Below are 24,956 nucleotides of genomic sequence, written 5' to 3' on the forward strand. Positions count from 1 at the left end.
TGGAATAATACATTATACATACGCACAAATGTGGGTGTTCCCCCAAAATGAACATTTAAAGGATATGGGATAATATAGGTTTAAAAACAATTACAGTCAATCACTCTCCTTATGTACAGATGTGTCCTGGTACATCTTTGCTAATAGCGCAGCATTCTGGATTCCCTGCCGCGGCATGTCAGTACACATTATGTTGTGGCGTACTGTATGCCGCGAAAGACTACATGATATGCAATACACAGTTTAACCGCTAGGTGGCGAATGTTCCATGGATGAAAACTACAGTACTGAATACAATACTGTAACAGTGCACGGTAATCCATGAGAGGCTGACCAATCATGTTCAGGCAGTGTAAACAGTCACTCCTCCAGGTGCTTGAAATGATCACTTTGTGTCAGGACTCAAGACTAAACCGCTATGGACATTATGCTCATTACGGGGCGTCCATACTATATACTGTCGCTACATGGTGTAAAGACGCCTGGCATAAAGACGCACGTGCAGTCTTTCATAAAGAGATCACTTCAGGTGTATTTTGCTCAACTTTATGCATTGAACAGCACTTTCCACAGCCATTCATCTTCATGTTAATACACACAGCTTTATTATACAATAAATCGCTATTGACATTATATTATACATGTTGGTGTAAAGACGCACTCTAGACAAGACATGCACAAGTTCAGTACTACTGTATAGTGTAGTGAATGACAGGTTACGTCAGCCAATCAGCAGACAGCACTACAAAAGCTTTGTTGGCTATTTGACACGTGCGCTGGGCAGTTTAGGAAAGGCGACATCTTGTGGACAGAACAGCATTCTGCTGTATTGCATTCTGCTGTATTGCACGCTTCGGCTTTTCCAGCACTGCAGTACGTTACGTTGCGCCTTACTGCAGCATTATGCAACTTAGAGCGCCAAGCAGCGGCACGGCAGGGTGCAACTAATATGGCGGGCTACATGGCGTATGGAGCAAGGATATAGTAGGACACAAACGTAATTCACGCTCTGTATACAAACATTTACATCAAACAAATATAAGGGCAGTGATATTGCACAGTACAATGCTACTCACACATACACACAGTGCACAGGGCTGATTTATGTGGCTTTATTACCAATAGCAGGTAACCAATGCTAGCAGGGTTGGACTGGCCCACTGGGATACAGGGGAAATCCCCAGTGGGCCCCACTGCCTCTGGGCCCACCTTCCTCTTCCAGATTCCAGACCACTTTATACATTGTTACTCTATTAGACGGGCAATTACCTGGAGGAGCAGAACCACCGATCAACATAGGGGCTTGGTTCCCTTCTATAGAAACTACTGTACACCAAAATTTGCTTAATGGTTAGTCAAATGTCTGCTGTAGCTGGCCACACCCCTTAAGCATGGGCCCCTACCACTACATATTCCTGGTGGGCCTTCATGCCCCAGTCCGTCATATTAGATTATATTTTTGGAGCTTGATGAATTTAGGCCCGCATACTAATGTATAGGGACAGCGGGCCACATCAGGAGTGAAAGGTAAGCAGGAGATATCTGTGATGTCTCCTTTCTTTACCTTATAATGAATGGCCCCAAAACTTAATTTCTACAAAAGCAGATGTTCATTTTCACCTGCTTTCAGGGAAGGACTGGGGCTGTTGAGTATCCCTGACAGTCCCCTTGCGCGCTGCCTCAAAAGGGGCATGGCCTCAGCTCAAAAGGCATTTGGCTACGTCTCACAGGGGCATGCTACGAATCACGGGGCCTGGCCTCGCAGCACGCTCCCATCTTTCAGTATCCCGGCCAAGCGGAGCTCCGGGAGGTGGAGCTGCAGGGCCAGGGTTTAAAACTGGACCAGCCCATCCGGCCATCGGCCCTTCTGGCATTTGCCAAATGTGCCAGGTGGTCAGTCCGGCCCTGCCTGCTTTTGTAGAAAACAAGTGATAATAAATTGACCCGCAATGGGTAGATGTACTAAGCCGTGGAGAGAGATAAAGTGGAGAAATGTAAAGCACTAACCAATTAGCCTCTAAGGTGTCTCTCTCTCACTGGTACTTTACTACTATTCTGCTGCTTTTTATAGTAACACCTATCCCGGGCAGATGCTTGTTACAGCCATTATGTTGGTTGGACACCTACCCATCATTAATGTCTCCCCACATAGTCTTGCAGAAGAGAGGGGTCTGTGAGTCCTAATTCTAAACCCAACATATTTATTTTCTTAATGTTTATTCTATCATCATTATCCCCCTAAGTGCTACAGACAGCTGAAGGTTTATTGGAAGGTGTCAAAATAGTGGGTGGAGACATAATTTGTTCCCCAGAACTTGTATGACCTCCCCCCCTCGACATCTACTCATTTTTGCACTGTATATATTACTTTTTAAGGGGTTGTGCGCCCCTCCCCTTCTCTCCTCCTCTGTAATATGTAACCTATTCGATATCAGGCCACACTGTTCTCTTAACTAGGCTGAAGGTCTGGTCCTTTATCCCTCCAATCGAATCTCCTTCCTGCCGCCCCTGTGTCTTTCCCTCTTCCCACTCTGTCCATTTACATAAGCTTTTATGTATTGTTGTCCCTCCCCCAACCCCCCCACCATTATTACTAATGCTATACAATTTGTGTTATATTTCCTATATCCAGACACAGGGGTGTTTGGACCGATTTTTAGTTTGGGGGGGGATTATAGCATTTAATTTTGGCAGCACCCCTTCCCTCCCTCCAACTTACCTGTTCTTGGGTGGCGGGCGCAGAGGAGCTGGAGCAGCAGGAGGCAAGGACTGGCCCGGCGACCGCAGACTGTAAGGGGCTGTGCTTTATAGCAATAGGTTATAGGCTCCTAATTATCTGTATGTGTATGACATGCATCAATGGCGTAAGATCATCGCCAAAGGAGGCCAGGAAACTCTCTAGTGCCATTACAGAGGCTCTCCTGTGCATGATGAAAGGTGAGACAGAGGTGGGTCTGTCCACAATGATACAGGCATCAGTGGCTTTAGTGCAGATAGATGACCATAAAAGCTTTAATGGAAATGACAGAATTCTGCTCTGTGTACTGAGGGCTTGATTCACTACGGATCGCTATTCTCTTATTCTTATTCGCTATTCTCTTCTCAACACAGTTGCTAATATCAGCGGTGCTATATAAAAGTTTGCGTTTGCAGTGCCTAACATGCTGTCGCAGTGACCACGCAGACCCATCGCAGAGTGTTTGACAGGAAGTGCCGTTTGTGGTTGGTAAGGGGAGGGTGGTCGAGGGGAACGCAGGCGTGACAGTGCGTTTCAACGACATTGCATGGGCGTGCATAAATTATCCACTGTGTGGCCATACGCAGTGCGAGGCCTCATAGCGTACGCTGAAGTTAGCAATTCCTGATTGAGGTCTGATCTGCCTTAACTGTGCGTATGGGTCCGATGTTATTCGATGTTACCTATCATGTCGCTATGTTGCCCTAGTATACGGATGTGAGTAATGGGAAGGGGGCGTCCTTATGTCAGGCTGCGATCTCAATGCCAATGCAAACATTTACATATGACCGCTGATATTAGCAACTGCGTTGCATGCGTATAAGCAAAATAGCGCTCCTTGCTGAATCAGGCCCTTAATCCCTCGGGGTTTCATCCACAGAAATAAAAAATGCAATGCAGTATGGTTAGAAAAAACTTCACACAAATCCTTTAAAGAGAGCTATGGAGATTGTCCATGGATACGTTTCCCGAAGATGTGCTTCTTTTGATATAATGAAAAACTTAATACACCCATGTGCATATAGGGAGAAGTGTATCAAGCGAGGCTTACTTGTACGCTTACATTAATAAAGCATTTAAGAAGGCGCAAAGGTTTCTTTTCTATTCGTTCCTCCGCATACACCAGATATATGGAAAAACAGAAAAACTGACGGTGTGGATAAAATTTGCTTCTTTACTAATGCCAAACACACATATACAAAGCTGGATAAATTGTCCATACCAGATGTAAAACAAAAGCCAATTCCATATACGCTACAGATGGTATGAAACCCGGGTTTTCCGTAAGTGTATGTAAATGTATTCTAGGGCAGGGCTTGACAAATCTCGGGGGCCAGGTTGCCATGGCGACCAAATTTTGCTGCCTGGCGACCAGATTTTGCAGGCAGGGAGGTTATACATATATGTTGGTTAGGCAGAGCACCACCTAGAGGAGGGCGCCCTGACCCGGCCAGTGACATGTAAAGCAGCCTCCGGGCAGACTGTGACACAGCTTGCCTGCGCAGGCGCGCTGCAGCACTCAGGAGGGCACCCGCCAACTTTGCTGCCGGAGCTGTCCCCCGCCGCCAGTCCTCTACTGCCGCTGTTGGAGCCAGCAGGTAAGTATGAGCAGGTGTGCCGAGAAGGGGGAGCAGGTCCTGGTTGCCCAGGCTTGCTGGAGGGGGCCCGGGTCCGGCACAGCCCCCCTCCCTCATAACTCAGGCTGCTAAGCAGCAGCTGCAACAGTCTCCTATGCCTGTGGGGGGGGATCGATCACACCCTTCCCCCGGGCCCTGCACGGCTCTCGGCAGCCCTGAGTCTGAGTGGGGGGCTGTGATGGAGGGGAGTGAGAGGGGCTGTGATGGAGGGGACTGTTATGAGGGGGAGTGAGAGAGGCTATGTTGAGGAGATTTTAGAAAAATTTGTAAAGCCCTGTACTAGGGTAAGATAAAATATCCGCTGTCACTCCTTTTCAACACGTTTCGACGCTCCCTGGCCTCTCTTTTAGGATGAGTGACTATAACAAACATCAGAGAAATATAACCTCTGTAAAGATTCGGTAGCCCTAAAACTTAATAAAAAGCGGACTTACCCCTCTTCGCAGACGCACATAACGCATGTATCCACGGTGCCATCTTGTCCGCATTGGGTAATGTTTTATAGGGGTTATGTAACATGCCCCTTTGTTTGCATGTGCCTGGATAATAAAGTTTATTCTAAAACGTTAAAAAAATTAGAAAAACAGCACGGGAGTCTCCTCATTCTAAGCATCCAGTATAATTAAAACTAGACCGGATACACAGTGGTATACTATGTGGAGGCAGGGAACTCCGGCCCTGATTCAGAGCCGGACGCTCTGACAGAGCGCTCGCTCTGAATCAGGGCCGTCCCTGCTCCTTTTTGGAGCGGCCTCCTGGCCGCTCACATAGCTGTGGGTGACCTCCCACATCTATAGCGAGCGATCAAAATGATGGTTGCGATGGTCAAGACCATCGCGACCATCAGGCTTGCGACGAGACCCTGCGGTAGGGTCTCGCTGCCGCAAGCCCAGGAGTGCTTTTGGCTCTATCAGAGCCAAAAGCACTCCCACTGACATCACTAGTGATGTCAGTGGGGCCGGACCCAGACGGTAGGCGTTCCCATGGGAACGCCTCCGTCTGGGCAGCCACGCCCCCGGCACGCCCACCAAAGGGGGCGTGCTGTCAATCACCATCGACAGCACGCCCCCTATGGTGCGAGACCCTTAACGACGGCTTGGCCGTCGTTATTCGGGTCTCGCGCATGCGCACGACGGAGCCGCCCCCGTTGTGCGCATGTGCACTTGGGCACCATCGACCCGCTTGCGAGCGCTCGCGAGCGGGTCTGAATTAGGCCCTCCCTTCCCTGTAACAACCACTGGGAAAACCGGATCCCAGAACTATATAGATTTAAATAATCGCATGGTTTTCAAACCAATAAAAAAAAACTTTGAATCACCTGAGTTCCATACTTTGCCAGCCAAGACGTCCAGCTGAGCACTCTGCAGCTACTCAGCACGCTCATAAAGAGGAACAGGTGCTACCCTGACAACGATATCAGCACCATGCTAAAGGAGCAGCTTATAGCAGTTCTCACCCAGATGCAGAGCAAGAATACACAACTGTCATCAGCTGCCTGTCTGCAGACCTGACTACCCCACCTGGGGTGTAACACCAGACAGCTGGAGGGCAGCAATTGGGGGGATCCCCAGTATAAAGAGTCTCTGTATAAACTCTTAGCAAGAAAACACCTGCTGAAGAAGCTGCTGTTTGAGTTACAAGAAATCTCATGTCATTGAGAGACCTAAACAACATGGCCGCCAACCTGAAACGGGCACTGAGACATCCATACCCTGATATACACCGAGGAACAAGGAGAGTGGCCCAGTGTCTTCATGAGCAGTACAGTAGATGAGATTGGCAGCTGCCTGTAACATCAAAGTGCAGCAGCGCGAGGAAGCCTGGTGGAAGAAAGGACCCCCTGTAAAGTTACAGACCATTAGTGAGACCATTAGACCGCAGGAGCGGCTGGTGCAAAAAATGGCAAAAGGAGTGAGCCCCTGGTAAATCACACACCATCGCTGAGACCACCAGACTGCAGGAACGGCTGGGTATGAGAGAGCTGGACAGAGGGGGCCGCAGTACATCACAGGCAGCAGAGAGACAACCAGTCCACAGGAACGGCTGTTGTGAGAGACGAGGAAGGAGGGGGCCGCAGTACAGTACACCACAGGCAGCAGAGAGACCACCAGTCCACAGGAACGGCTGTTGTGAGAGACGAGGAAGGAGGGGGCCGCAGTACAGTACACCACAGGCAGCAGAGAGACCACTAGTCCACAGGAACGGCTGTTGTGAGAGACGAGGAAGGAGAGAGACGCAGTACAGTACACCACAGGCAGCAGAGAGAACACCAGTCCACAGGAACGGCTGTTGTGAGAGACGAGGAAGGAGGGGGCCGCAGTACAGTACACCACAGGCAGCAGAGAGACCACCAGTCCACAGGAACGGCTGTTGTGAGAGACGAGGAAGGAGGGGGCCACAGTACAGTACACCACAGGCAGCAGAGAGACCACTAGTCCACAGGAACGGCTGTTGTGAGAGACGAGGAAGGAGAGGGCCGCATCACAACCACCAGACCACAGGAACGGAGAAAGGTGGAAGGAGTTCTTGTAAGTGCTTAATTAACTATTTATTTGCTATCAACAGTTAATAATTAAAAGAACACAATTGATGAAGCACTTACAAGTGCCACCGGGGAACACATAGAGGGGAGTTGCTTCATGCAGCGGAGGGGAGAACAGTGAAAAATAAAAACAAATCTAATTTAAAAGGAGACAAGGCCTGCTTACATCTAGGTTGGAGCTTTTTGGAAGCAGAACCCTGTGTTTTTGGAAATGGTTGACCTCTGGCCTTACCCTGCGGATGAAAATAATGAGATACGGAAGTCCTGGACGTCTGGTAGACAGGCCTGCTTACTTCTAGGCTTGGAGCTTTTTGGAAGCAGAACCCTGTGTTCTGGGAAATGGCTGACCTCTGGCCATACCCTGCGGATGAAAGTAATGAGATACGGAAGTCCTGGGTCTCGTAGTGGTGACAGATGGCAGAAAAGTTGATTTGGAGGCTGCCAATGTAGTCACGATTATGTCCAGTTCCAGACCAAATAGGATCTCACCTGAATAAGGAAGATCTTCCAGAGCCTTCTTAGATTATGTCTACTTTCAAAGTGCATAGCTAAAAATCTCTTCTTTCAGCAACTGCAGAAGCAGAAACCTTAAAGGTTAAAAGTCCAGAATCTATAGCTGCTTCAGAGAGATAAGAAGCCGCTTCCTTAACGTGTGCAACCATAGCCACTAAGTCACTCCTATGAACACCCGAGGTAAGACCGTCCTCCAAGGAGTATGCCCAGGGGCCTACAGCTTCTCTCCAACTATCTATCTGTGGGATCTTTAAGAGACACCGTGTTTGGTATAGGTAGGAGGGATGACCTAATAAGGCGGGTAATATGGGCATCCACCGAGGGAGGAGACTCCCATTTAGCCCTATCCGGTGCTTAGAAAGGGTAAAAGGTAGCAATCTGCTTGGAAACCTGAAAGAGTCTACTAGGTTGTGTCCATACTTCCGCTAGGAGATCTTCTAGCTGTGCAGAAGACGGAAACTCAGCCACTGACTTTTTCTGTCTTTTAAAGACAGGAACCTTAGATCTAGGTGGATGTTCTTCCTCCTCCACTAACAAGATAGACTTAACTGCTCTAATAAGAGCTTCTACGTCTATAGGTGACATAGTTACCTCTGGAACAGAGGAAGCCTCCACATCTGAAGCGATGTAGGCGCTAACCTCACCATCTGAGGATGCTACTGAATCCGAACCGCTGTTAGGTATTGGAGTGGGACTTTCACGTGAAGCAGGCCTATGCCTAGGAGCCCTATCTCTAGCAAGCATCTCCTGAAAATATGTGGACACCTGTCATCGGAAGCTGTGTCACAGCGACAGGGACAGGTGAACAGTGACAGTGACCTGACATATGGTCAACAAATTGTGACATTACCTGTGTCAGACGAGACGCCCAAGCTGGTTCTTGACTAGAAGCCACAGGCGAAATCACGTGCTGCAGGGCCCCAAAGCAATTGACACACAGGCCATCATGCGCCAGATCCTGAGGAGAAATGACAGTCAGACACTGTTTAGACGTGCGCATTGATGAAGCACCCGTCTCCTTAATAGAATTATTTCTGGACATGTTGTAGTCGCAGAATAAAAACACACACCAAACAGCTAGTGAGGTGTAAGCTAAACAAGGGTCTTTAGTAGTGCAGAATATAATTAGTGCAGTATATAATATACAGAATTATATGAAAGTTAAAGGCAGTAAAGCTGTCAATACAATCAAACTGTATTCACCCCTATAAGGGATGTTCCCCCAGTGACCAGCCCCAGCGGCACAGATATGAGGAAATACACTTACATACACCAAGTTCGCAGGCCACTCGATGCAGAAAGTGGGCAAAAGCTCAACAAACCAGCTCAAATTTGCAGGTAGGGGCAATAAACTCCCCATCACCAGATGTATCTCATCCCACTCCCAGTGTAGTGCAAACCAGTAGCCATAACAATTGAAATAACGACACTGAGACTTGCTTAAGGGGAAAGAAGGTCAGCTTTCATTTATTTTCCTATTTAAAACTCTAAATGGCTATTTAAAACTAGCAGATACTAAAAATGCTAACAATGCTAAATAACTAAGAAGAGGAAAGGACAGATAAAGAATGGTGGCACCGAAAGAACGGCCCCACAATGCAAGATCCACCAACTGCCACTCCATACTTGCCCCGTACCAAAATGGGAGGCGGCCAGTCAGCCCATTATCACGCCCAAGGTATCCACCTCCCGCCCCAATGACACAACATGAGCTCACCTGGAGCGATGGTACCGCTGACCCCAGTAGGGAAGAATCAGCCTAAGCCATGTATTGGGGAGGGGAGCACCTGAAGCTCCATAGACAGATGGCGACTGCTACCGTTCTTTCCCGCCAAACGCCAAAGCTGACACCACTCAGAATTCGAAAAAACATCAGGGAGGGTGGGTGGGGAACAAACCAATGGAAGATGACCTAAAATGTCTGCTTGCCCAGTCTCCCTGAAATGTCCCTAAAACCCCACCCCCCAGCATCCTTTCTATAGGCTGACCTAACTCACCTCATACTCCCTAACAGCCTAGTAACAAAACTTAACCCCCTATAGCCCGTAGTCTGACCAACTGGCTCGGGTGTTTAATTTTTACTTCTTGCATATGAAATGCACTCCGTCTTAATTACTCTAGGTAAGCTGCTGGGAGCAGGCTATGAGCGGAAATTGGAGCCCTGTGCTTCTCTGCCCAATGCTGAGGCAATGTGGCTAAAATGGCCGCTCAGCGTTCAGGGAGGGGAGGAGAGAAGGGAGGATGAGCCTGAGGCTTACTGCCATGAAGGAAAAGCGCACCTCATTATATTATATTAAATCGTTTGTTTCATCCACTTTTGCGCTCCCTATCGTCTATCTACGGTATATGATTTTTTGAAGTGCAATAAACGATTTTTACAACAATGAACGAAAAATTTTGATTCCCTTAATGAAAATCGTTATGTTGGACAGTTTGAAATGAACTACAAACGGGAGCGCAATTGAATGATTTTCGTTCATCGTTATAACTCAGAAACTGAAAAAAATTTCTGAACGATAACGACGTCATTATAGTTAAATCGTTCAAAAAATCGTTACGTGTGTACGCACCTTAACACATACATACACACTAGAACATTAGACATACTTACACTTTTAAATCAGCAGCTGCAGGTTGCTAAGGGAGTTGGGCACTTTGCACCATTAGGCCCCACCCCTTGCGACATAATGCCACAGTTCACAGGTTTTTGGGGGCAGGGCTTGCCGTATTGGCTATGCCCCCACTGCAGCCAGTGTGGCAGGAAATCGGTAGGTCAGGGGGTATTTTTAGGTACTCAGTAACCCCCCCCTTCGAGCACTAGTGCATTTGTAATATAAATAAAAACAGGAAACTCCTCCAGTGCATAATATAAAAACACTACAGTACGTTGCTTCTGGTTTGCTGATTGACATCATTCCATGTAAGAAAAAGGTCCATGAGTGATAATTGTTTAATAATTGTATCGATATGTTGCAGACAAAACCTCAAAGAATGTATTTGTCGAAGACTTTGTAGCGCTTGTGCGCGGAGGAGCTAGCGAGCAAATCACGACACTCGCATACAAGAAACTTCCCACTCCGGAACTCATGCAAGAGTGGGGTGATGCTGTGCAATATAACCCGGAAATCATAAAGTATAAGGTATTAAACATTATTCTTCATATAACATTTATTTATTTTTTTTATAGAAAAGAAATATGTTTTTTTTTTTGTCCATATTGCAATTTATATGGCAGATCTGTGAGTAATAGGGGTATTTATCAAAGATTGGAGAGAGATATAGGGCTTTATTCAGAGGCGGCCGTACGGTCTACGACCGCACGGCTGCCTCGATATTTGTCTAGTGCGCATGCGCACAAGGGAGCCGGCTCCTTCGTGCGCATGCGTGAGACCCGCTACGACCGACAGCGCCGGTTGTAGCAGGTCTCTTTCCAAAGGGGGCGAGCTGTCGATGTTGATTGACAGCTCGCCCCGTTTGGAAGGCGGGCCAGGGGGGTGGCAGCCCAAACGGAGGCGTTCCCATGGGAACGCCTGCCGTTTGGGGGAGGCCCCACTGACATCACTAGTGATCTCAGTGGAGAGCTTCCGGCTCTGACAGAGCCAGAAGCTCTCCGGGGCTTACGACAAGTGAGACCCTACCCTAGGGTCTCGTCGTAAGCCCCGATGGTTGCGATGGTCAATGACCATCGCGACCATCACCCTAGCGGTCATTAGAGCTGTGGGTGTTAACCCACAGCCTAACGACCGAAACAGAGGCGACCGGTCAGGATGCAAGCGGCCGCCCAGTTTCTGAGCGACCGCCTGCATCCTCTGACCGCCTCTGAATGAGGGCCACAGTGGAGAGAGATGATCTACAAACCAATCAGCTACTAACTGTCATTTTCAAACACAGGGAGATGTGCTAAAGCCTTGGGGATATATAAAGTGTAGAGAGATAAAGGACCTAATTCAGAGGCTCTGAATGAGGGCGGCCGCATCTATTTTCTGGCCCGGCCTCCTGGCCGCTCGCTAGGCTGTAGGTGACCACCCACAGCTTTAGCGAGCGGCCAGGTTGATGGTCGCGATGGTCAAGACCATCGGGGCTTGCGACGTAGAGCCAAAAGCTCACCACTGACTTCACTCGTTATGTCAGTGGGGCCGCCCCCAAACGGCAGGCGTTCCGTTGGGAATGCCTCCGTTTGGCAGGCCACCCCCTGCCCCGCCTACAAAACGGTGCGAGCTGTCGATCACCATTGACAGCCGCCCCTTTTGTAGTAAGCCCCGGAGCGAGAGAATTTCTCTCTCACTCTGGGGATTGCGCACGTGCAGTGTGGCTGCTGTGCGTGCGCAGGGCCTCTACATCGACCCACTTGCGAGCGCATTGGCGCTTGTGAGCGGGTCTGAATGAGACCCAAAGTACCATCCAATCAGCTTCTAACTGTCATTTTACAGGCTGTATTTGAAAAATTACAGTTAGGGGCTGATTGGTCGGTACCTTATCGCTGTCTATGTTAGGCTTAGTACATCTACCTCACAACCTGCAAAGTGACAGTAGGGGGTAAATTTACTAAGATTCGCGTTGGTCCCTATTTGTCCCGTTTTTCAACTCGGATAGGATCGATCAAAACCGGACGTTTTTTTCTTTCACTTTAAAAATCAGGAATTTACCAAGCTCCCGGTTTTGACAGGATCATTTTGATTGATGGTGTATTTGGTTGATCCTGTCCATTTTGAAGTCCCGATTTCACCGTCCGATGTTCTCTCCCAAACAAGCAGGCTGCACATATCAGTGAAATATGTGCAGACTGCTGTTTTAAATATTTTAATGGTCAATTTGAAGAAAAAAATTGACATGGGGCCTCCCCAAAAGCATAACCAGCCCCGGTCTTGTCAGCCAGGCCTGGTTCCAAAAATTACGGGGAACAAGACGAGTAGGGTTCCACCATATTTTAGGAACCAGCACCAGGCTGCAGGGCCAGTCTTGGTTTTAAATATAGGGGGAAAAAATGCACAGGGTTCCCCCTATATTTAAAACCAGCACCGGACCCAAAACGACTGGGGTGTAATGCCACAGCCCGGAGACCCTATTACCGGGTCTCCAGGGCCAAAGCATTCTCACCCCAAGCTGGTCAGGCCAAGCCGGGGATCTCAGGGGAGGTGGGTACCCTGTAAAAAAGGGGTCCCCTCGCTCCTGAACCCCAGGCTTGGTTTGAAGCCCGGTGCTCTTCCCCACACACCTCTGGAGCGGTGGGTACGGGGGTAATAAAGTGAAGAATAGTAGAAAACTATTGTATTTTACAGTAGAACTACAGGTGCCAGCATACCAACCCTTTGGCACTTGTGGAACTACAAGTGCCAGCAGGCAGCCGGCACCCGTACCCCCACTGTAAAATAAATAGTTAAATAAAGACATAACACACACACCGTGACTAGTAAAGATTTATTACACCAATCACACATACTTACCTGTACCAGACGATCGGTGCACTTGTTAGAATAGAATCCATGAGGAATGACCTGCAACAAAGATCGTATACTCACCTGATCCTCGCAGTGGTCTCCGTAGGATCCCGGGGGGTTTTGGCAAAAAAAATAACACGCTTCACCAATACCAAACAGACTAGTATTGGTATGTGTCTTGTCACACATACCAATACTACGCGAATGCCAGCTGCCGGAACGTCACAGGGTTTCCCACGTCCCGTCAGCCAATCAGAGGCCGCTTCACATCTAGCGGCCTCTCATTGGCTGGAACCCACATGTAATTCTTGAGGTGAGAATGCTTTGGCCCTAATAGGGTCTCCGGGCTGTGGCATTACACCCCGGTCGGTTTGAGTCCGGTGGTGGTTTTAAATATAGGTGATCCACTACGCATTTTTCCCCCCCTATATTTAAAACCAGGACTGGCCCTGCAGCCAGGTGCTGGTTCTTAAATTACAGTGGAACCCTATTAGTTTTGTCCCCCGTAATGTTAGGAACCAGGATTGGCTGACCAGTCCGGGGCAGGTTAGCCTTTTGGGGGAGTCCTACATACCCAATACTGATTTGTTGGATGGCAACTCGCAGCTCTGGAGCTCTATTGAGTCCCCGATTTGAATGTAAAACGGTGGTCCCCGGGTACCACTCTGGCCACAGTTCCCCCAGAAAAATAAAACCAGACATGGAAGGGAACATCTTCTGCATACCAGTCAGGCCAGGTGTACTGCCTTAGGATATTGTGATTAATCCGTACAGCTGTATGTGTATAGTCACACCGCCCAGTGGCCCTAATTCAGAGCCGGACGCTCTTTCAGAGCGCTTGCTCTGAATCAGGGCGGCATTTTTTTTTTGTGTCGGCCTCCTGGCCGCTCGCCAAGCTGTGACCACCCACAGCTTTTGCGAGCGGCCAGGTGATGGTCGCGACCATCGCGACCATCGGGCTTGCATCAAGACCCTTGTGGTAGGGTCCCGTCCATCGCAAGCCCCAGTGAGCTTTCGGCTCTAATAGAGCTGAAAAGCTCACTACTGAGGCCGCCCCAAAACGGCAGGCGTTCCTTCAAGAACGCCTCCGTTTGGCCAGCCACCACCCCCGCCCGCCTCCAAAACGGGGCGAGCTGTCAATCACAATCGACAGCCGCCCTGTTTTGGTGCGAGACCCATAGTGACAGAGCGCCCGTCTCGTGTTTTTACGTCCGCATCATCAACCGGCATAATTATCACTGGTGCTCACTCCCACCATATACTGGTGCAAAGATCCATCAGATAGATAAGATAAGATAAATCCTTTTATTGTCATTGTAAAAAAACAACGACATTAGAAAAACAAGGTAACCACATACGCATCCCAGCATTGGAAAAATTTACATTAGCTAAATATACCATTCAGGTTCAATCTAACAATAATTGAGGGAAAAAAAACTGTTCCTATACTGCGAAGTTCTGGATTTTTGATAGTAAAAGGGAAACACGCTACGGTCCGGATGCTGGACGATCTTTTATGATACTATTTCCTTTACATAAACTGTTTTTAATATACAGTTCCCCAATAGAAGGCAACTTACTGCCAAAAATATCTTCAGCCGTTTTAACGACTCGCTCTAACAACGTGTGATCCGCTTTAGTGCTGTTCCTGTACCTTACCAGTACACAATCGGTTGGCACACTCTCAATAACGCAGCGGTAAAAATTCACCAAATTTTTGATAGATAGATTCATTGCCTGAATCTCCTCAAAAAATAAAGACACAACATTAGAATGCCAGAATAGATCATCAGAGATAATAATACCCAATAATTTAAAATCTTTTACCCTCTCCACCTCCAAGTTTTCAATAGCCAATCAGGAACATTGGCCCTCATTCAGACCCACTCGCGAGCGGCTGTCCGCTCGCAAGTGGGTCGATGGTCTGCACTGTGCATGCGCACGACGGAGGGAGCTCCGTCGTGCGCATGCGCGAGACGCGCCGAGCGAAGGACTTTCCTTCGCTCGGAGTGTCTCATCAAAGGGGGCGTGCTGTCGATGTTGACTGACAGCACGCCCCCGTTGGTGGGCGTGCCGGGGCCTGCCTGCCAGACGGAGGCGTTCCCAAGGGAACGCCTACCGTCTGAAGCCGGCCCCACTGACATCACTAGTGATGTCAGTGGGAGTGATTTTGGCTCTGATAGAGCCAAAATCACTCCTGGCCTTGCGGTTGAAAACCTCAACCGCAGGCTGTTGCTCGCAGTGGCGTACCTGCCAGACGGAGGCGTTCCCAAAGGAACGCCTACCGTCTGAAGCCGGCCCCACTGACATCACTAGTGATTAGTGATGAGCGGTTTGGATTCTGAGCAATCCGAACCGCTCCGAACAGGTGGAATCCGAGTCCACCCGAACGCAAGTTCGGGTGTTCCCGCCTGACTCGGATTCCACCTCGAGGCCGAACGTCACCCGTCCGGCGTCGGATTCTCGCGAGAGCCGAGTGACGTTCGGCCTCAATAAAAAGGCGCGGCGCCCGGCAGTCGGCGCCATTTCTCGCGTGACGCGTAGTTAGGTAGTTAGCTAGTGCGCTGTCTGTTCTAGTGTTAGATAGATTAGAGTAGGCAGTGCTCTGTGACTTTACTGGGCATAAGCCCTTGTGTGTGCTCCGTGACTGGGCATAATAAGCCCACTGTGTGTATGTGTACTCTACTACTCACTGTATTATACAAGCTCCGTGACAACTGACAGGGCATAGCCCACTGAGTGTATTATACAAGCTCCGTGACAGGGCATAGCCCACTGAGTATTATACAAGCTCCTTGACAGGGCATAGCCCACTGTGTCTATTATACAAGCTCTGTGACAGGGCATAGCCCACTGTGTCTATTATACAAGCTCCGTGACAGGGCATAAGCCCACTGAGTGTATTATACAAGCTCCGTGACAGGGCATAAGCCCACTGAGTATTATACAAGCTCCGTGACAGGGCATAGCCCACTGAGTGTATTATACAAGCTCCGTGACAGGGCATAGCCCACTGAGTATTATACAAGCTCCTTGACAGGGCATAGCCCACTGTGTCTATTATACAAGCTCTGTGACAGGGCATAGCCCACTGTGTCTATTATACAAGCTCCGTGACAGGGCATAGCCCACTGAGTGTATTATACAAGCTCCGTGACAGGGCATAAGCCCACTGAGTATTATACAAGCTCCGTGACAGGGCATAGCCCACTGAGTGTATTATACAAGCTCCGTGACAGGGCATAGCCCACTGTGTCTATTATACAAGCTCCGTGACAGGGCATAAACCCACTGAGTATTATACAAGCTCCGTGACAGGGCATAGCCTACTGTGTATATTATACAAGCTCCGTGACAGGGCATAGCCCACTGAGTGTATTATACAAGCTCCGTGACAGGGCATAAGCCCACTGAGTATTATACAAGCTCCGTGACAGGGCATAAGCCCACTGAGTATTATACAAGCTCCGTGACAGGGCATAGCCCACTGTGTCTATTATACAAGCTCCGTGACAGGGCATAGCCCACTGAGTGTATTATACAAGCTCCGTGACAGGGCATAAGCCCACTGAGTATTATACAAGCTCCGTGACAGGGCATAAGCCCACTGTGTCTATTATACAAGCTCTGTGACAGGGCATAAGCCCACTGTGTCTATTATACAAGCTCCGTGACAGGGCATAGCCCACTGAGTCTATTATACAAGCTCCGTGACAGGGCATAAGCCCACTGAGTATTATACAAGCTTCGTGACAGGGCATAGCCCACTGAGTGTATTATACAAGCTCCGTGACAGGGCATAGCCCACTGTGTCTATTATACAAGCTCCGTGACAGGGCATAAGCCCACTGAGTATTATACAAGCTCCATGACAGGGCATAGCCCACTGAGTGTATTATACAAGCTCCGTGACAGGGCATAGCCCACTGTGTCTATTATACAAGCTCCGTGAAAGGGCATAGCCCACTGTGTGTATACAAGCTCTGTGACTCCAGTTCATAGTGATAAAGTAATATGGATCACGAGAATGAACTGAGAGGAGAGCAGAAACAACATGTAAATGCTAGCATTGCAGCGGCTGGAAGTCCATCACTTTTATCTAAAGCTGATGCTCAAGGGCGTAGAGGCTTTAAAACCTTAGGGAACCTGAAATCAAAAAATTTAGATTTTACAGGGGTAAAGACAAAAAAAAAACCTCTAAAGACTACTACTTTTGCAGAGAAACAGAAAATTGGCAACATACCATTCACCACACGTAGCGGCAAGGAAAGACTCAGGCTTTGCCCTTTATTTCTGAGTGGTGGTTCTGCAGCTGTCAGTGAGGCATCTTGTGCCTCTCGTGATGATAAAAGACCTTTTCAATCAGACTATAGAAGTGTGAAAAAATTTAAAACCAATAAGGCAGTCGAGCAAACTGTGTTTTTTGAAACACAAATGTCAGAAATCCCTGAGGAGAGTCTAAGTGGGTCCACAAGTGGCATTTCTATGTGTAAGCCTGACCTTTCAGAGAAGCCGCCCTCCACAGTTTCTTTTCCATCTGTAGTTGTGGGGATGAGCAGTATTGCCGAGGACATAGAAATTGAGGATGCCACCGTGGAATTGCAAGAGGATGAGAGGAATATATGTGCAGCTGATGCTGGCACTAATGAGGATGTTGAGGATGAGGATATTATTTGTATAAGTCAGGCACCAGTGGAAGCAGCTCTTGGCCAAGATAAGAAGGCCATTGCCATGCCTGGGCATAGAACCAAGAAATCCACATCTTTTGTGTGGAATTACTTTTACCCAAACCCTGACAACGTTTGTCAAGCCATTTGTAGCCTCTGTGAGACCACAGTTAGTAGAGGTAGGGACGTTAAACATCTAGGAACCTCTACGCTATTACGTCATCTGCAGCGAGCTCATGACAGGTGTTTGATAACAGAAACTACTGCAAAAAAAATAACAACAAGCAGTCCAGCATTAGCTAGATGCCTTCTCTCTACTAAATCCCAGCACCTGCAATCTCCGCCGACAACACCTTCCTCCTCAATATCCTCAGGAATGATCAGTGGTAGTACAACATCCAATTTGTTAGTGCTAAGTCACGGTGACTCCTCCAATTTCCAGGACACCTCAGAAGAAACTGAATCTTTGAGCGCTAGGCCTGCTGCTGCTGCTGCTGGTGGATCTTCATCCCAGAAGTGGACAAAGAAGACTACTAGTAGTATACCAAAAAAACAATTGACTGTTAAAGAATCTCTTGCAAGGGGAAGCAAGTATGACAGCTCTCACCCTGTCGCACAGCGGATCACTGACGCCATGACAGCTATGCTAATATTAGATCTGCGTCCAATATCCTCAATTAATGCAGTGGGATTTACACAGCTAGTTGAGGTCATGTGTCCCCGGTACCAAATTCCATCTCGGTTTCATTTTACCCGAAAAGCCATTCCTCGGCTGTACCAGGACGTTAAACAGAACCTAATTATTGGTCTGCAAAATGCTATTGTACCCACTGTCCACTTAACCACAGATATGTGGACAAGCGGTAGTGGACAAACTAAAGATTACATGACTGTGACAGCCCACTGGGTGGGTGAATCGCCTTCAGCAGCAGCAGTATCTAACAAACAACACCAGCTCATTCATAGGCAGGCAACTCTGTGCATCACCGGATTCAATAAGAGGCATACCGCTGACAACCTCTTAGAAAAACTAAGAGATGTCATAGAAACATGGCTTACCCCACTTGGACTCTCCTCAGGATTTGTGATTTCTGACAATGCTACAAATATAGTGAAAGCATTACAGCTGGGTGAATTCCAACACATCCCCTGTTTTGCTCACACAATAAACTTAGTGGTGCAGGGTTTTTTAAAAAACGACAGGGGCGTTCAGGAGATGCTGTCTGTGGCCCGAAAAATTTCGGGACATTTTCGGCATTCAGCAACAGCGTGCAGGAGATTGCAGCACCTGCAAGAGCAGTTTAATTTGCCCTGCCATCAACTGAAGCAAGAAGTGGTAACGAGGTGGAACTCAACCCTGTATATGCTTCAGCGGATGGAGGAGCAGCAAAAAGCCATCCATAGCTATACGACAAGCCATGACATTGGGAGAGGAGGGGGAATGTACCTTACCCCAGCACAGTGGAGAGTACTTTCTGTCTTGTGCAAGGTGCTCAAACCATTTGAAGTTGCCACTTGTGAAGTGAGTGCTGACACTGCTAGCTTGAGTAAGGTGATTCCCCTGATTTCGCTTTTGGAAAAGCAGCTGGAGAAATTGAAGGATGATATTAAACAAAGTGATTCCGCAAAGTATGCTGGACTGATAGATCAAGTCCTTTGTTCGCTTCGCCAGGATCCACGGGTGGCCAAGATCTTGAAATCTGATCATTATATTTTAGCAACCATTCTTGATCCTAGGTTCAAGTCATATGCTGTGTCTTTCTTTACAACTGACCCAGATCTTAAAAGAACCAAAGCGCTCCTGGTGAGCAAGTTGGCAGCTGAAGTGACACATGGCACTACGATGACGTCTCCTCCTTCGGTTTCTCCAGCAGCAGCCAGAAAAAAATGCACCTTTTCCAAAAGACCCAGTGGTGATGCAGATATGTCAAGTCAACATTTTGACATCTGGTCGGGTCTAAAAGATTTGCCCAACACCAGTGACACCTCTACCGCAACTCCATCTAATACGATTACCATCCAAAGAATGGTGGAGGATTATTTTCAGGACACCATACACGTAGACATGTCACAGAGTCCCTTCGAATATTGGAAGAAAAAAAAGGCAATTTGGAGACCCTTGTATAAACTGGCTTTGCATTATTTAAGCTGCCCACCCTCCAGTGTGTACTCGGAGAGAGTTTTCAGTACAGCCGGGAACCTTGTGAGTGAACGACGAAGGAGGCTACTTCCACAAAATGTAGAAAAAATGATGTTCATTAAAATGAACTGGAAATTTCACGAGGAAAACCTTTCCCACCAATCACGTCACAGTACAGATACTTCTGTAATGGTAGATTCCAGCGGGGATGAACTGATATTGTGTGAGGAATCGGATGATGTACACACTGATGAGGGTGAGGATGGCAATGATGGTGACATCATGCAACTGTAGACCTGTTGCCTTTAGTAGATTGGAAGATTTTTTTGTGGGGGCCCAAACAAACCAAGCACTTCAGCCACAAAGTGGCAGTACCTGTCGCTGAAATGCTTTGTTTGTTAAAGTGTGCATGTCCTTTTTAAGATCCAACATAAAGGGTGGGTGGGAGGGCCCAAGGACAATTCCATCTAGCACTACCTTTCATTTCTGCCACTGCTGTGTGGCATAGTTTCATAGATGTGCTTTAAACTGTGGTGTCTGTGCCACTGCGCCGCTGCTCTGACGCTTGGTCACCAGTCAGCTCACTGCAACCTTTGGCCAATAATGGTGAAACCAATAATTTAAGCTGTGAGGTGGTCTAAATTGACTGTAAATGACTGGAAATTAATGTTATTGAGGTAAATAACACTCTAGGAAGAAAAAAAAGCCCAATTTATGTAATTTTAGCTTTTTTTGCCAATTTTGGCAAAAAATCCAAATCCAAATCCAAATCCAAAGCCAGTCACCGCAGTTTGGCAAATCCAAATCCAAATCCAAAGCCGGATGACGAATTAGAACCAAATCCAAATCCAAATCCGGCAAAAATGGTCCGGCGCACATCCCTACTAGTGATGTCAGTGGGAGTGATTTTGGCTCTGATAGAGCCAAAATCACTCCTGGCCTTGCGGTTGAAAACCTCAACCGCAGGCTGTTGCTCGCAGTGGCGATGGCCGCGATGGTCAAGACCATCGCGACCATCATCCTGCACGCTCGTATATGCTGTGGGTGGTGACCCACAGCTATACGAGCGTCCAGGAGGACGCTCCATATTACTGGAGGTGGGCCCTGATTCAGAGCGAGCGCTCTGGTCAGAGCGTCCGGCTCTGAATCAGGGCCATTGTTTTTTTCTGTCGTTGGAGGAGGAGGAGGAGGAGGAGGTACAAAGCGTATTATTGCACCTGGGTCCAACACTTGCTAGTTCCACCACTGGGGGGGACAATAGTAATATTTCCGAGGCTGAGGGGAAGGAGCAATAACCACGAAAACAGTAATTTTATTAAAGTAAGCTACCTGTTAGGGCGTGACGCTACATACAGAGCTATCTGCCAGGATGAGGCCATGATTAATAGTCACACTGTGATCGATGTTATATTTTTTGTGGGTTCCGAGATTTGGAAAATCATAACCGTGACCGCCATTGTTGCCTCGTAGGCCAGCCCCTTGTTCGAGCTGGTGACACCAACAGATTTCATTGGTGCAAACATTCTGCAGCAGAACATGAAACGGGCCCTCGAGGAGTTCCAGACTGAGACCAGTTCCTGCCGCTGCGCACCGTGTCAGAACAACGGGAACGCGGTCTTCATGGGTACGAATTTACTAATATTAGTCAAGACCAAAATACGATAGGATTAATTTTTGGTAACTTTAAAAGGAGAATAGCTTATAGTTTACAAAATTAGTGCATACCAGAAAACCCACCGCCATTTCTTCTCTATCTCTCTCTCTCTCTCTCTTTTGTAAGTTTAGTTATTTTTGCCAGTTTCAAGGGTTAACTGAGGTTATTGCACTTTAAAAAAATCAGTACTATCCCCCCTTTGCTATTTCACCATTTAAACAAACTGTATTCCCTTGAATTTTAAGCTGAATGGTGTAACGAAAGTAAATAACGTTGTGTGTTGGCTAAAACTTGACTGATTCAGAGGTTCTTAAAAACAGTCCTCAAAGCATCCGAACAGAACAGGTTTTAGAGATATCCATGGTTGATCACAGGTGGTTAAATCAAATTGACTGAGGCAGGGGCGTTTCTAGAGAGGAGGGGGCCCGTGTGCAGTCTCCGACACGGGCCCCCTCCTTTCTGTCCGGAGGCTGGCAACGCACTGAGCTGTGCGCGCCCAGAGTCTATAGAGTGTGTGCAGGTCACCAGGAAAATGGCTGCGGCGGCCATTTTCCCTGCACTGCTCATGAGCAATCGACGGGAAAATGGACGCGGCGGCCATTTTCCAGTCGTTTTTTACAGTGCCGTACCCCCACCCCGACGTGGGACTCTGCAGAGGTAAGTAATACTATGCGGGGCACACCCAGCACCCATTATAGATACGCCTCTGGACTGAGGTACTGTACTTATGAAGTCACCTGTGGTCAAGCATGTATAGTCTTAAAACCTGGACTGTTATGGTGCCTTGAGGACCATGTTTGGGACTTCTGGACTACACACAAACCGATAAAGCCCAGTTTATAAAATATTTAATACATTCATAAAAATGCAGTTGAAATAATGATTATCAGCAGCAGTATACACATGGCCGTGGGGTGCAATCTGAGATCTTCCAAGCTAGGGTACTGTGTTCGCCTTTAGAAAAATCACATGTCAAATATGTTCCAGCCAGGGATGTAACTTCACCTAGGGGGCCCTATAGCAACATTTTCACAGGCCCCCTAAGTTCCCTGCGACTTACCACTTCTCTGTGGTTCTCCGTGGCGCAAAGCAGGCACATCTCCTCTCCCGATCGGCCATGTCTTTCCTCACTGACTGATGCTGGGAGGAGGCGTGGCCGTGCTGAGTCTGCTGGGACATCCCCGGATCACGGCTACGCCTCCATCCAGTATCAGTCATTGAGGAGAGACGGAGTCAACCGGGAGGGCAGATGTGCCTGCCCTGCGCAGCACACTGTTGAAGAAGGACTCGACTACGGCTGGCAGCACCTACGGTAGTTATACCAGTGGTTCCAGCTTGGAAAAATCCTTATCGGGAAATTTAAAGCACCAATCCAGACATTAGGTTCTAAATTTGAATTAATGAGAATTCAAGCTCGGTCGTGCACAGTGCATGTTTTCCAGGACTCCTCACAGAGGGCCTGATTCAGAGCCGAACGCTCTGACCAGAGCGCTCGCTCTGAATCAGGGCCCTCCTCTATGAAAATGGAGCGTCACACAGCTTATGCGACCCACAGCTTATGCGAGTGTCCATGATGATGGTCGCGATGGTCAAGACCATCGCGACCATCGGGCTTGCGACAGAGACCCTGCGGTAGGGTCTCGCTGCCGCAAGCCCTGGAGTGATTTTGGCTCTATCAGAGCCAAAATCACTTCCACTGACATCACTAGTGATGTCAGTGGGGCCGGCTTCAGACGGTAGGCGTTCCCATGGGAATGCCTCCGTCTGGCAGCCACGCCCCCGGCACGCCCACCAAAGGGGGCGTGCTGTCAGTCAACATAGACAGCACGCCCCCTTTGGTGCGAGACCCGGAGCGACGGAGAGCCCGTCGCTATCCGGGTCTCGCGCATGCGCACAATGGAGCTCCCTCCGTCGTGCGCATGCGCAGTGGGGCAACATCGACCCGCTTGCGAGTGTCCTGCGCTCGCGAGCTGGTTTGAATGACCCCCAGAATCACAAGTGAAATAATTAGCTCCACCTATTGATCTTTTAAAATGTGGCAGTGAGTAATGAGTACACCTGTGCACCTGCTGGTTGACCTGGAATACGTGTACTGTACGAGTTTGAGAACCAGTGCATTAGAATATCATGTAAATAGATTACATATTATAATTTAAAAACTATTACAAAAATGCAGCTTAGAAAACATTGGAAAACATGACCATTTTTTTTTTATCCTTGATATTTACAGAGAATCGCTGCGTATGCATCTGCCCGTTAGGGTTTAAAGGGCCAGCTTGTGAAATCACCAAGAGACCAGGTAAATATTGCAGGCTTGTTTTATTCACTCTTGTTTGTTCTGGTTTAGTAGTATGTGTGTTTGCCTTACAGATCATTAACGGTATCAGACCTACAAAGAGCACAATGGGCTAAGGCTAGTAATATCTGCCAGCCTTCCTGCGGATGATCGCGGCGCCCGCTGTGTTTAGCTGTCTGCAGCTGTCATCATTAGTATCGACGAATACACCCACCGCAAGCTGCTTGCAAAAGATCCGTCTGAAATGCCCCAAACATGACATTCCCATGAGACAGATCAGTTCTGTGCGTCCACACGGTTGCCGCCCAGGAATCCCCAATTCACGGAAGGAGAGAAGCGGTCAAGCATGGAGGGAGAATGTCCGCTCTCGCCTCCTCCATGAAAATGCTTATACATGTTGCTTCGCAGACGCAGTCAGCGTTTTCTTTCTTGGGTTCTTGGTTTGTTTCTATGGAAACTACACCATGATTAGCCATCCTGACCAATCACAGTGGATGGTCCTGACACACCTCTATCCCCTCCTTTATAAAGGGGCCCTGTTCTTTACATGTCATCTCTAATGGTTTGTGGTGCAGGGGCCCATAGCCGCCTGCATCCAACAGCGCCGCTGCACCCGCTGCCAGTGTCCCCCAGGCCCCACAGTATGTGCGGACCACAGTGAGACCAGTCCGCACTACACAGTAACAAACACCAGACAGACTCTCATTGCCTGCGTCCACGGAGGGAGCCCAGCTGGCGCTCACTCATGAGCTCCGGCTCCCGCAGTGGGTGATGGAGAGACGTGATGGCGTCTCTCCCATCGTGCAGAGCGGGAGTACAGAAGAGCTGACGGCGTTGGGCGCAGGAGCAGGGATTCAGGTAAGTGTGGTTTTCTTTTTTGTGTCTGTGTGTTTGTCTTATATACGTTGGGGGGGGGGCCACTACTGGAGGCACTGTATACAGGGCCGTCTCTTCCATTGGGCTTGATGGGCTACTGCCCAAGGGCCCGAAGTTTCAAGGGGCCCGCCAGCCCCCCTGCAGCCGCGGGCAGTTGGCAAATGGTTTTTAATTTTTAAAGTATTGTGTTCCTTTCCGATCCACGAGGACCCTCCCCCTCCCTCCCTTGGTGACGAGCGACACCCCCAGTAGCAGATCCGCTTAGGGCCTGGTGGATCCCAGGGGGCCCGCCGACAGGGCTGTAGATAGGAGGGCTTGTTATATAGTTGAGCCCCGGCAGACTGTCAGCACATTGATTTGTCAGCTGCCGGGTGCCGCTCTGACTCACAGCCCTGAGTCCCCGCTCTGACTCACAGCCCTCCTCTCCACTGCTGCGTGTGACCAGTAACACGTCAC

The 24,956-nt window shown here is 48.5% G+C and overlaps 1 protein-coding gene across 1 annotated transcript in view; it reads left to right on the plus strand.

Moving 5' to 3' along the window:
• Nucleotides 1-24,956, plus strand: part of C8B (complement C8 beta chain) — a 53,152-nt gene that overhangs the window by 17,409 nt on the left and 10,787 nt on the right. Inside the window, exons 9-11 of the mRNA XM_088447831.1 lie at nt 10,406-10,569; nt 21,145-21,298; nt 23,559-23,627. Coding sequence (XP_088303957.1) covers nt 10,406-10,569; nt 21,145-21,298; nt 23,559-23,627 — 387 coding nt within the window. The remainder of the gene's footprint in view (nt 1-10,405; nt 10,570-21,144; nt 21,299-23,558; nt 23,628-24,956) is intronic.

Source organism: Taudactylus pleione, unplaced genomic scaffold (genome assembly GCF_031769625.1).
Source record: "Taudactylus pleione unplaced genomic scaffold, aTauple2 ptg000442l, whole genome shotgun sequence".
Lineage (NCBI taxonomy): Eukaryota > Metazoa > Chordata > Amphibia > Anura > Myobatrachidae > Taudactylus > Taudactylus pleione.